Below are 12422 nucleotides of genomic sequence, written 5' to 3'. Positions count from 1 at the left end.
CATACAGTTAACTTCTTTGGTTTGGGCATCATCTGTCGGCGGATGAGACCTCGCGACAACCGAATAAGCTCGTGACACTTTAAAGTTTCATACTTAAGCAGTACTGACTACCCAGGTAGCACACAAAGTCTTGAAAACGTCGTATTAAGGGATTCAACGTCTGAAAAGGATTTTTGACCAAAATCGACGCATCAAAGACGTTCCAAACAAGATAGCTTAAAAACGAGGGGTGAATACGTTTTGATAACGTTGGAAGCCAGACAGCTTAAAAACGAGGGGTGAATACGTTTTGCAAACGACTCAAAACGCCACCGCCACGCCACGGCGCGTCAGCCTCTTTAGCGGCTTCTACAATATTCAACAACCTATCAACGCGATCCAACCTTGCGCAAGGTGGCGATACCGTCGTCAAATCATGTGACCAAGGTGGCCACGTGATTCGTGATGCCGCGCAGCCGGGCGAGCCGGGGCATAGTCGCGTCGTCATGGCGTCGTCACGTCACCGCACTCGCATTGCGCTGTGGTGTGTTTGCGGCTGTTCTGAACGTGCTGCCGCTGCCCTTTGCTATGTAAGTGTTGCAGTATTTTGCTGTCAAGAAAACGATATTCTGTGATCAGTTTGGGTTGTGCGATATGTTTGTGTGGTTTTAATTTGGAAATCAGTAGTGTTTTCAATTGTTATTTGATCAAGGCGGCCACGTTATTCGTGAAGCCTGGCATAGTTACGTTATCGCACTCGCATGGCACTATGGTCTGTTTGCGACTGTTCTGAATGTGCTGCCGCTGCCCTTTGTCATGTAAGTGTTGCAGTGCTTTGCTGTCAAGAAAACGACATTCTGTGATTAGTTTGGGTTGTGCGATCTGTTTGAGCCGGGCATAATAACGTTATCGCACTTGCATTGCGCTGTGGTATGATAGCGGCTGTTCTGAATGTGCTGCCGCTGCCCTTTGTCATGTAAGTGTTGCAGGGTTTTGCCGTCAAGAAAACGACGTTCTGTGATTAGTTTGGGTTGTGCGATCTGTTTGTGTAGATTAATTTGGAAATCAGTAGTGTTTTCAATTGGAGGGCGTGGAGTGGAGGGCACTAATCAGCTCTTCAAGTTCACTGTCATGTTATGTGAGGCGCCTTTTCACTGACGCTGTAATTAAGGCGTTAAGGGCAGTATAAGGACGAAAGTTAGAGGGACGAAATCGTGCCTGTGTGTCCCTAGCGTCGGGGTCGGCCGCTATGCGTGATCCTAACAAGAAAGCATTTTGCAGAATGCAAAGAAAGGCGGCAAAATTTCTGTCTGTGCGCACCTTGCCGATCTCCGCAATAGAGCCATCATCGTGGTATTTTAGTCTCCCGTTTAGCAAGAGTGTTGCAGACAAGGGAACTGGTTCAAACAGGCTTTTTTTTAATGATTCACTATGAGTGCGGTATCCCAAAAGGTGAGGTCAAGTGCTCACCCTATTTTCTTCCCTCGCGCTACAGCGCACTGACAGAATTTTGCGTGCACCATACCGTGCTTTTATCGTTTGCGCTTCAGGTTCTCGATTGTGTTTTCGCCCCCTTTACCCACGTGATGGGTATGTCATGGTATTACCGTGTACCACATGTGTCCATATATTGTGTCCAATATATGAAACGGCCAAATTCGATTTTATTTGACGCCTCAAATGGTAGTAATGTATTGAGTCCCTTGTAGCTTTGTGCTTGTTATCAATTTTACTATTTGGCGAATGGATACAGCATGTACGCTGCATAACTCGCTTGTGCATACTGCATACGTGAGTCGAGTATGCCCTTGGTATAAAATAACTTGTATGCTTTAGGTAGTACGATTGTTTGCAGTTTGGGAAATGTGTCGGAATGTACGCTGTGCGCCCTTCGCGCTTTACGGCGGCCTGCCGAGTTCGTGCGGGTGCCATGTGTGCGCATGGAGTTCGCGAAACGCTCTCACAGTTTTTTTAATATATATATATATATACATGTGTTCTGTTCGCGCGCTTCGCACAACAGGGCATGTCGCAGTTCTTTGTCCTTGTGCAACACATTTTCCTAGCGTACGTCTGTGCATTATTTAGTACCGGTTTCACACGGGGCTCTTTTAGCCGCTATCCAGTCCGTTACAAATCGAATTTCTCGGTCGTGATGGCTCCTCTGCGCAAGCTACGAGAGTGAGCCAGTCGCATCGATAATTTCGATCCGGATCGGGCTTGATCGCGATCGAGAGTGGTCGTGCGACACCGGTTTTACACATGGCTCCCACATAGGGAACACTTTAAGTTCAATGCTACTGAGTGAAGAGCAAGTGCATATATATGCCAGTGGTGGTATGTGGGCAAGTCTTTCTGGTGAAGCCAATACTTGTGCATTCAAAACATTTCAATTACCAGCGTAGTGCATCAATGTGTCTACTTCGACAAAATAGAGCACCAGTGCAGATATCTGAACATACCTGTCCAGGGCAGCAAGTGTGTCTAGATTGAAACCACTACCAGCATTTGCGGCAGTTCTATTTCCAGCAGCGGGACTGCACAATAATCAGTAGGGTGCTCTCAAGCTGTTTATCTATGAAGCTCTGCCTGGACTGTGTGCCAAATATTTTTGGACGTGAAAGTGGGGGTGAATTGGTAAACATCAGTGGAACTGTGCCTGGACTTTGTGGCAAATGTTTTTGGATGTGAAAGTGTGAGTGAACTGGCAAAGAATTTGCTCTGGGCTACATGTGTTAAACGTTTTTCTCATTCAGAGTGCTTTTTTTTACTTTAGGAGACTGGAGATGTGCGCAAAGTGGGACATGTCAGTGTGCTAATTATTGTATTTGCTGGCTTGCAAATTATTCGTTGCAACTTTGTTTTTGCCAGAGAGGTACAACTTTGCCTCTTGTAAAGGGCTTTTTAGATAAAACACTTACTATTTATTATGACCATTGCTTCCTTTGTTACACAAATGCAGCTTCCAGTGCATTCCAGTTTATGTCCATGTTTATGTAAGTTTCTAATATGAGGCTTGCATATTCATTTCTCACGTTCTGGAGTGGCAAGATGCAGCATTACTGTCTCATCGTTCGCTGTACTACAGTAGTGTTCACTTAATTGTTACACTGAATGTTACACGTTTAAGTATTCTGTACTAATTTCACTTGATTGCTTTTTTGTTGTATGGTTATTTTTTTCTCGCCATTACCTTCTTTGATATATCCTAAAGGCAATATTTCCAATTTCGCATTGTTCCCATTTTTTTTTTTATTTCTGTCACAGGATTGTTTTATGATGGTATGCGGTGGTATTTCTTTTTGTGCTCTTTTCAAGCTTCTAGATGATTGGTAACATTGCTTGGAGGCAGTTACCATCCAATTCATACTCTTGCATTTTTCAGTCTTCTTCCATTCGCTCCGATGTCACTTCTGCATAACTCTAGTCCATCTAATAGCACGCGCACTTTACTATGATAAATTAGACACTTTAGTTCACTCCAGGTTTTTCTGTTCATTTTTGTATGTGTACTTGGAATTTTATGTGCTAGTGAATGTTCACTTTCGAGTTCATTACGAATCCTTTCTGCGACTTTTGTCATTGTTGATGTACTTTTACTTCTATTTGCATTTCTCACACAGTTTGTTCGAACCTTGCATAAGCATTACATTTTAATAAAGTGTTTTTGCTTTGTCACAATGTTCTCATTTCATGAACTCTTGCCACCTGCCACTCTGGCCACCTGCCAAGACGTGGCCATTTGTTCTTTGCAGGATGTCATTCCCATTGTGGTTGTAAGCATCGTAGCTAACTAAAGGCGGTATTAAGGATTTATTATTCCTAACAGGCTCATTTTCGTGCGACTTGGTAGACGATGCGCCGGCCATGCGGGGAACAGTGCTTGGCACTGCGCCATGGCTCTTACAGTCAACACGGACGCTTCTACTCATCTGGGGCGCGATTGGAGATCGTTGTTCGAAACACCCGATCAGTTTCACCTAACGCGATTGGCCTAGGCCGTGCCAACGGGTGCGGCTGACGACATCTGCGCGGCATAGGCCAGTCGCGTGAGGCGAAACTAAACGCGTGTTTTGAACAACGATGTCTCATCGCGCCCGTCACCCGCGAAAATTAGCTTCAGATGATCGTAAACCTTTCAAGACCGCTTCTAGACCAGCTTTTTGATAACGTCCTAAAAACGTTTAGAAATTGGTTACGAATAGTTCTGGCAAAGGGATTACTTGTGTCTTTCCCAATCCTATTTCTAGACCAGCTTTTCGAATACGCCTTGCAGACCTGTTCTAGATCGTCTCAAGAAAGCAATTAAGCCGGACATTAGCAGAGATATCCGACGTTTTCCCGCCGAAGTTCTCTCATTCGTGTCTTCTTTAACCCGTTTTTATCGTCTTGAATAAACGCTACGAAAACGTTACGTATCTCTTTTGTGCTACCTGGGTAGGTGCCAAAGATCTAACTGTAAACCATGAAAAACATTACTCCAGACAGGTCTTTCAAAAGCATTGCTGATGGCCGAAACACCAAACAAACAGGATATAAATATTTCGCGGTCTGTCTCGTACATTCGATGTTTTCGTTGAACTAAACGTAACACCTGGTTTAGATTAGATGAAAAAGGCGCAAATTATGGACAGTGTGCAGGCAAAGTTTTCACTGTGCTGCTTCATCTAGGTCTTTGTTGTAACTTGCATATGCAAGGTCTGAGGAACGTTATAAGTGTGTTTTACGAACAGTGTTTCCCCGTTGCCCTGAGTAAACGAGAACTAGCGCCAAATTCTAATTCAGTAAAAATGCCGGGCACATAGTGGTTAATGCGCATACAAACTTTAACGTATGTGCAGTGGCGGAGTGACGGATATGTTTTGGGAAGGGGGGGCGGGGGGCAGGCACGCGACAAGAGGAGAGGACATTGTGCCAGCTAGCCCAGCTGCACAGAAATTTCGGGGGAGCGTCATGAGGGCCCAGTGTGCCCTCCCTCGCTACACCCCTGCGTGTGTGGGCTTTAATTCGCACTGTCAGCAGCTGTGGCATGTTGTGAAAATGAGGGGCATGGTAGCTGTGATGTCTGAGACGTTTAAAGTTTGTGGGTTAGCTACGGCCTTTGCCGTAAATTAGATCCCACGCCGCTCGATAACTTTATACAAGAATTATACGCATGATACCTTAGTGGCCCCGGAAAACGACATTTGCAGGAAATGGAGGCCATGGTATGGGTCATATCCGGAGAATGTTTTAAAGTATGTGATTTAATTATGGGGATTAAGAAGAAGAAGGTTCCATTGCCCAAGTCTCTACCTGGACCTCCTAAAATATTAAATTGAAGCTATTAAAGCACATGCTCAAGAAAACTGGCCTCAATGGAAATTTGGCAAATTTGCAAGGATCGCACAAGATTGCTCCTTTTTTTTCTTCTCTACTTCAACCACGAAGTTTCTTCCCGAGAAACTCGTATGTGGTTTCTTTTGTAGCTACGCGCTAGCACTGTCGGGGGGATGACAATTACTCTTTTCTTAAAATTAGTGTTTCATTCACTACGCCGTTATTGCTGCAGCTACTCGAACAACCATAATACTTCCCAGACACCTCGAGGAGCACACATGTGCGAATCAGCACATATTAAGAAGTGGTGAATGCGACGTAGGCACTTCATGTTCTAATACAGATTAAGTTTATGCTTGCAGGTGCGGGAAACCTTTTACGCGCTTCGTATTGCGCTTGAAAGTAGTACGATAACGAGTACTCAGTAATTATCCGCAGCGCCTCTATTAATGCCACAAACTTTAAAATTTGGCCTGCTATCGGACTAAACATGCTCCACATGTGCACACATTTTAAACTGGGTGCGGCATTTAGTTCTCTCGAAACAGCGGGAAACATAACTTTTCGCAAAGCCCACCATTAACTGACACTTTTTAATGTTTCTCACATTACCACACATAGCATTCCCTTAACTTATTCCCTCCAAATATACACTCTGTGACACATTCAGTTCTTTCAGAGCACTGGGAAAACATTTTACGTACTTCATAAAACAAGCTTCTAGCGCTCAAAATACTTGTACAAGTAATCTTCTGCAAAATCTGCAATTAACCTGCACAATTTGAAATATGATCGTACATCACCCAAATTATGTCCCCTATCTCCCTGCACAATGAATCACAGTGGCACGTTTCGTTCTCCCGGACACCGAGCAAATATTGTACGCGTTTCGTGTCACGTTTCCAAAGGGGAAGAAATTGCGTACTTAGAAGAAATTTCCGACGCTTCTAATTAGCCTGAACACTTGAAACTTTCAGTGCACGTAAGCAATAGCATGACATCCATCCTTTCTAAATATAAAGTTGTCACACTTCGTTCTCCCAGAACAACGGGGAAGCTTTCTACGCGTGTCATATAGCGCATGTAAACACGCAGAAAACGCTGGTTTAACAATTAATTAATTAATATATTTATTTACTTATTTATTTATTTATTTATTTATTTAAAATACCTTACAGGCCCATTAAAGGGCATTGAGCAAGGAGGAATACAAGGTAAGTGTTTCTGCAGGAGTAATCAACATAAGTATGAATACAGGCCGTCGCAGGATAAGAAAAACAACGTTCAAATATGTTTGTCCAGGGTAAAATTTAGACAGCGTAATCACAATAATATATTCATACAGACAAGTACAAATAACAAGGATGGAAAGCAGGTCAAAAACATCCTTTACAGTGTTACTACAAGCAGCTTTTCAATTTTTCCCGAAAGGCATCTCGATTTGATAAGCCCGTAATGTTATCAGAAAGACCATTCCATACAGTTATGACACGTATACGTGGCAGTGCTGATGTGTTAGATGACAGTGTAGATGCGCGTGAAACTACGGCTATTGTTACGGCGACGTGACATGCGCGCTGGTGCCTCGAGAGACAACAGATGAGATCGATTACCATAAACGTATATATGGAAAAGGCAAAGAAGGCCTATCGTGCGACGAATTTCAAGTGGCTGGAGCGAAATATCTGCTTTAATCTGCGTTACGCTGCAAGTTCTGTCGTAGGTACTTCTGATGAAGCAAGCTGCTCTATTTTGAATTGATTCTAGCATACAAATTAAATAATTTTGATGTGGAGACCATACCGATGAAGCAAATTCTATTTGTGGGCGAACAGAAGTTTTATATGCCAACTTACGAACTGCAGCAGGGGATTTAAGCAATTTCTGTCGGAGATAACCCAGAGTTTTTGAGGCTTTCGCGCGAGGAGAGATTTGTTGTAAGTTCAACGCCAAGGTATTTATAGGACGATGTCAGAGGGCAATGGTGTTATTTATGACGTAAGAAAAGCGAGAGTTTGAAGGTTTTCGCGAGAAGGACATAACTTTACATTTGTCTCAGTTTAGGGTCATTTGCCAGGTGCTGCACCAGAAACTGACAAGGTTAAGGTCATTCTGCAATAATAAATTGTTATCGGATGTTGTTATCGTACGGTATAGAATGCAATCGTCTACGAAAAGCCTCGTCTGCGATGATACGTTTTGTGGAAGGTCATTAATGAAAATTAAGAAAAGTAGAGGACCAAGGACACTAACCTGCAGTGCGCCAGAATGTACGCAAGAAATGTGTTTCACCCACACATTTGAATCCTTGCCCGCACCTCGCTCGCCCCTAACATTCTCCCAAATAGCTCCAAATTTAAACTCGGTGCTTCGTTTAGTTCTTCCAGGACATTGGGAAAACACCCACGTGACGTTTTCGAGCGCTTTTGACCGCACTAACAGCAATGCTGTAAAATTCATCACAGTTCGGAAATCGAAACCGGGGCCAACGCTCTTCGGAGCAATCGCTCGACCATCTATAAATCACCCGATGCCAACTATAGCCGCTGACGAAGCTCTGAGATCTACTAGCCTCCTGAGGCTAGCAGATCTCAGCCATCGGGTGATGCGAATTATCATCAGATGGCTTGTTGAGAGAGAGAGATAGAGAAAACGCCTCAGAATACTATTTTGTTACCTATAAGGAAGCCAATTTAAATTCACCACTGGTGCTCCTCTCTCAAGCTAACTGTGGGAATTGTTTCGCTCTCCATCAACTGAACCCGTTTTGTTAACATCGTTTTTGCATTTGAAGCAAAAAAGTTGCGATCTACCAACACTTAGGAGCAATTTTCGACTTCGGCCATCATGCCTTTTTACATAAACAGGAAATAATAATAAACAATTATGTGAGACACCAAGTTTTACCTTTATAATTCAGCAATAAAAAAAACGGTGCCGGAATTCCGGAAGCTGCAGCTGATGGCGTACTACTGAAACGTGGACGAACATGCATGATACATTATTTTATTGTTCATTTGATAGATACTGCGAAGTCCATGCCGGGAGGGCAAAACAATTTAATAGGAACAATGCACAAAATATGTGAACCGCATAAAACATTATACACCCACCTGAAATATATCCGTAATTTGTGAGTGCGACTTACGTAAAACTGTAGCACCAGCAATGTAATAGTTTCACGTAAGTGGTACACTAATAAAACAAAGCTGTCATCATTAGATCATCTCATAGATACGCTTAAACAAAACGTTTTCTTGGGCGATTTGGCTGATAAACAAAAAAGACGACAAAGACTACACTCTGCTTTGTCTTTTTGTGCTGTGATGTTTACTCTTTCACACATACCGCTTACAGATCCAGCGGCGATATCTTTTTGTGTAAAGTGACGGAGCCGCAAACCTCTCTCTGTGTGAAATTCGCCTGTATACAAAAAACTGTTGTAAAGGATTAGGCTTCACATCAAAATTCTCCTTCGAACAGCCGGCTAAAGCGACACAAACGAAAATACCAAGTCAAGTTAGAATGACAGACTAGGCTTCTGTAATAACGAATTCATGATTCGTAGCGAGAACAGAGCTTTCGCAAACGAGAAAAATAACGAAAGTGTGAAATCGGAGAAGTGTCACCTGTTATGGACTATGATACTTCTCCTGCGGCGTCAGCAGTATTCACAGAGAGAGTCATATATGGAGGTCACGTGTAGATTACGTCAACTCTTCCGTTTTGGCAAGGGCGGTTCAAAGTAAGAAACAGCAGCAGAACCTTCGCCTGCAATCTTCTATGCAACAAATATGGGCATAAAAAAACGATGATAACCATCTAGATGGATAACCAACCGATCTAGCTAGACTTAATATTTTCCTTTGGTGTTTCTTTCAATTTATCTCGTAAAGTGCCACTAATTCCATTTGGTTTATTCGTTGCGCGTATCTGAATAGGGAAATCAGAGTTGGCATCGAGTCACATACATGGCTTCCTTCTAACCGCCGCGAACAGCAGTCGCCGGGCCCCAGAATCCAGCACCGTGATGTCCGCAAAGAGTGTGCACGCTGCACAGGCGTCCCGTGCTCTTAATGTAGTCGTACGTTCAATACAGCACAAACGGCGAGGGATTCTTGAGCTTAAACTGCCAAGTTTCAAATCTACATTACATCCGATGTAATTTCTCGCCACTGCCAGCAGGATTCCTCGCTGTATCCCACATCATTTGCTCCGCACAAGTATGGGCGCCAAGAATTTCACAGCCATATTACTTCGCCCATTTTGTACATTTTATTATGAGGGCTGACGATTTAACTATGCAAGTATGTCTTCCTTGATGCGGACGTAGCGCAGAGTGGTTAACACTAGGCTTAAAACCTATGATCGCTAGTTTCATCTGCATTAGATGACGTCATCTCACATCGCGCCTTATGTCCACTCTTCCTATAATCATCCACGATCGGAGCACGCACCGTTGAAACGGCCTTTAAGAACGCCCACTCGCATTAGTCACGGCCATCCCATAGCCCGCATTTTCTGCCGCACTTCCGCAATGAGCCCACACAGTAACCGTACCGTGACATATACATATACAGACCGCCATAAATTCCGGCAAATACTAAGACCTTTCGCGTAACCAAACACTATATACATCCGAAAATGTACTGTGCATAAGTGTTGAATCCCACGTAAATTCTTCTATGTCCTACTTTTAGTTTTTGTTGATAATGTTATTCAAATAAGGTTTGCGTAGATTAATCTGGCGCTATAGTATTGTATAATTAATGTCACAATGTAACAACGCTTTTTGACTAGTAACACATTGACAAACAGCATTCTTCCGTTCCTTATTGCTCGGTTTGTTACTGCCTTGGGGTTGCGCATAGAACCAAAGCCGCTCTGGCAAGGGTCGCAACGGTGCCAGTAAACGATTTATTCTTCGACGCATGGTGTATTGTGCCGTGCATTTTAACCTGCTGAAAAAAGCACACATTTGTCCGTTTCCTTCGTGTGGTTGCAAGGAACAAAAAAGGACGGGCTAGTTTGTAAGGATTCCTAATGTGTATGGCAGCTTTGTTGTTGTTTCTTGCGCTGTCGAACTCATTATGGCATTAAACAAAGCCTCAGCTGAGGGCCAACGTTTCAGCAAGTCTTTTTTGTGGCTTTGCAGATGTCTCCCCGTGTCTAAGACGACGGCCATCAAAAGCTTTGTCTATTCTTTTAGTTCCTGCCCCAGACTCCTTTCTTTATTGGCGCAAACATGTTTCCTGCTCGCTGCTCCTTACCGGCGTCGCAGGTCATGTCGTCCTCGTGCAGCTCGGCGACCGCCTTGCCCTTGAGCGAGGCCGGCATGCTGCAGCGAGTGAAGAGGCCCAGCCGTGGGTGACGCCGCAGCCACGAGGCCAGCCAGGACAGCCGGCAGTCGCATGACAGCGGGTTTTCCGACAGTCGCCTGCGCCAGCGCCACTCTTGCTGTGAGAGTGCCTTCACAGGCAATCTCTGCTACCACCAGGCGAGCTCCATTCAAGGCAGCTCGTGCCACATGATATGTGTAGAGGGCTATAGCATAATCTGTGCCGGGCCTTGTGGACAGAAAAACGATAATAAGGTAAACGCGCCATTTACGCTTCCTTCGGCGTATTGAACCTCACTCGTCGACAACTGAGCGCGAGTCGGACGCAACGAGCGCCATATTTCAAGAAAGATGAAAAGAATACAGCGACGTTAGTCAGTGCAATTACGGGCTGCGAAAAAGCGGTAAGGAGTATGAGAGGCGCAAGCCGCGCCAAATGGACAATCCATTTCGAAGTACCGAGATATCAACCAAGTACTTCAATCCCTGATTACTTCCCTGATAATGTACGGACACAACAACCACGAACTTACATTAAAAGAAAGGAAAAGACGTCATTATCACAGAATTGGAATAGATGTACGTAAACAGCACTTTCAAATACACAGAGAACTTGGAGGCCAAGATAATCGCGCATCTACCGACTCACGCCAACGTAGGCAGCGCCTAAAACAACTGCGAAGCTTGGTTACCCTGAGGGACTCTAAAGATGGAACAAGGGCATAGACATCAGTGACAGTGGACCAGCACCCCGAAACGTCAGAACCTAGAATAAGTGATGTCGCTAACATAAACCCCGCGATTACGCTATTACATAAACAAGTACGATTGCGAACGTCCCCATGATGGACCATCTTGAGTAGCTGTACACGGCATAGATCAAAGCCCACATGGCCAAAGCGAAAGGAGAAGCGACCAAGAACACGACATAGCTAAAGTTGGAGTATATTCGTGATGCAGTACCGCAAAAAGGCAACGGACGGAAATTTGCTAGTGTTCGTCCCTTCTTTTCCATGCGTTTTCTTCTTCTCTTTTTTTTGTTTTGCATTACTACATCGCGATAAATCTGGCTGCCAAACATCCAGCATCTCCGTAGATGGGCACACGGATTTCTACAATGCCAATGATACCTAAAGGCACATTTGTGCACTATACTGACACGAAGTATGGCAGCTGCTCTTGTCCAAAAAGAATACACGTACTAACTCTCGCAAGTATTCAGCGAATCACTCAGAAATTACTAAAAACACGAAACCAAGCATTGAAGCAGTTGGGTTCTCCCACATACACAGAGGTGAATGGCTATAGAGGAATGAGCTGACAGCAATGCATGATAAGGCACTTGGAAAACCAATTGGGACTTTACGCAAGAAATATACCACGCCTATCGTCACCCCTTGATGGCAGAGCTCCCTACAAGGCTGCGCTTCGCAAGAGAGGAAAGTGGATACAACCTGTTATCTCTTCCCCATAAATGCCCACGAAGGTCTGAAACAAAATGATGCCACATAAAAGCAACTCTTCTACCAAATTAAGAGCGTGCAACTAAGAAACAGAGCAGCAAGGTAAGGGCATAAAGGTTAACCAGATGCCACGGGAAAACGTGTGACGTGGGTAGCGTCCGAGGAACGAGAGCGTCATAATACTGGATCAATTCCGCGACACAGTATAGGCGATCTCTCCAGCGGCTGAAGGTCATCGTCTACGACCAATGAATTGACCGGGCCATCGCCCCAGAGAGGACCGCCCACGAAAATGAGCTTTCGTAAAGCTTTCTCCACACACA

General features: G+C 44.3%; 1 protein-coding gene across 1 annotated transcript in view; it reads right to left on the bottom strand.

Moving 5' to 3' along the window:
* sli (slit guidance ligand) overlaps positions 1-12422 on the bottom strand; it is a 416482-nt gene that overhangs the window by 129803 nt on the left and 274257 nt on the right. Inside the window, exon 8 of the mRNA XM_075676723.1 lies at positions 10569-10735. Within this exon, the coding sequence (XP_075532838.1) occupies positions 10569-10735 (167 nt within the window). The remainder of the gene's footprint in view (positions 1-10568; positions 10736-12422) is intronic.

This window comes from Dermacentor variabilis, unplaced genomic scaffold (genome assembly GCF_050947875.1).
Source record: "Dermacentor variabilis isolate Ectoservices unplaced genomic scaffold, ASM5094787v1 scaffold_12, whole genome shotgun sequence".
Lineage (NCBI taxonomy): Eukaryota > Metazoa > Arthropoda > Arachnida > Ixodida > Ixodidae > Dermacentor > Dermacentor variabilis.
Note: the sequence above shows the minus strand (reverse complement) of the source record. Positions and strands in the feature narration are given on the sequence as shown.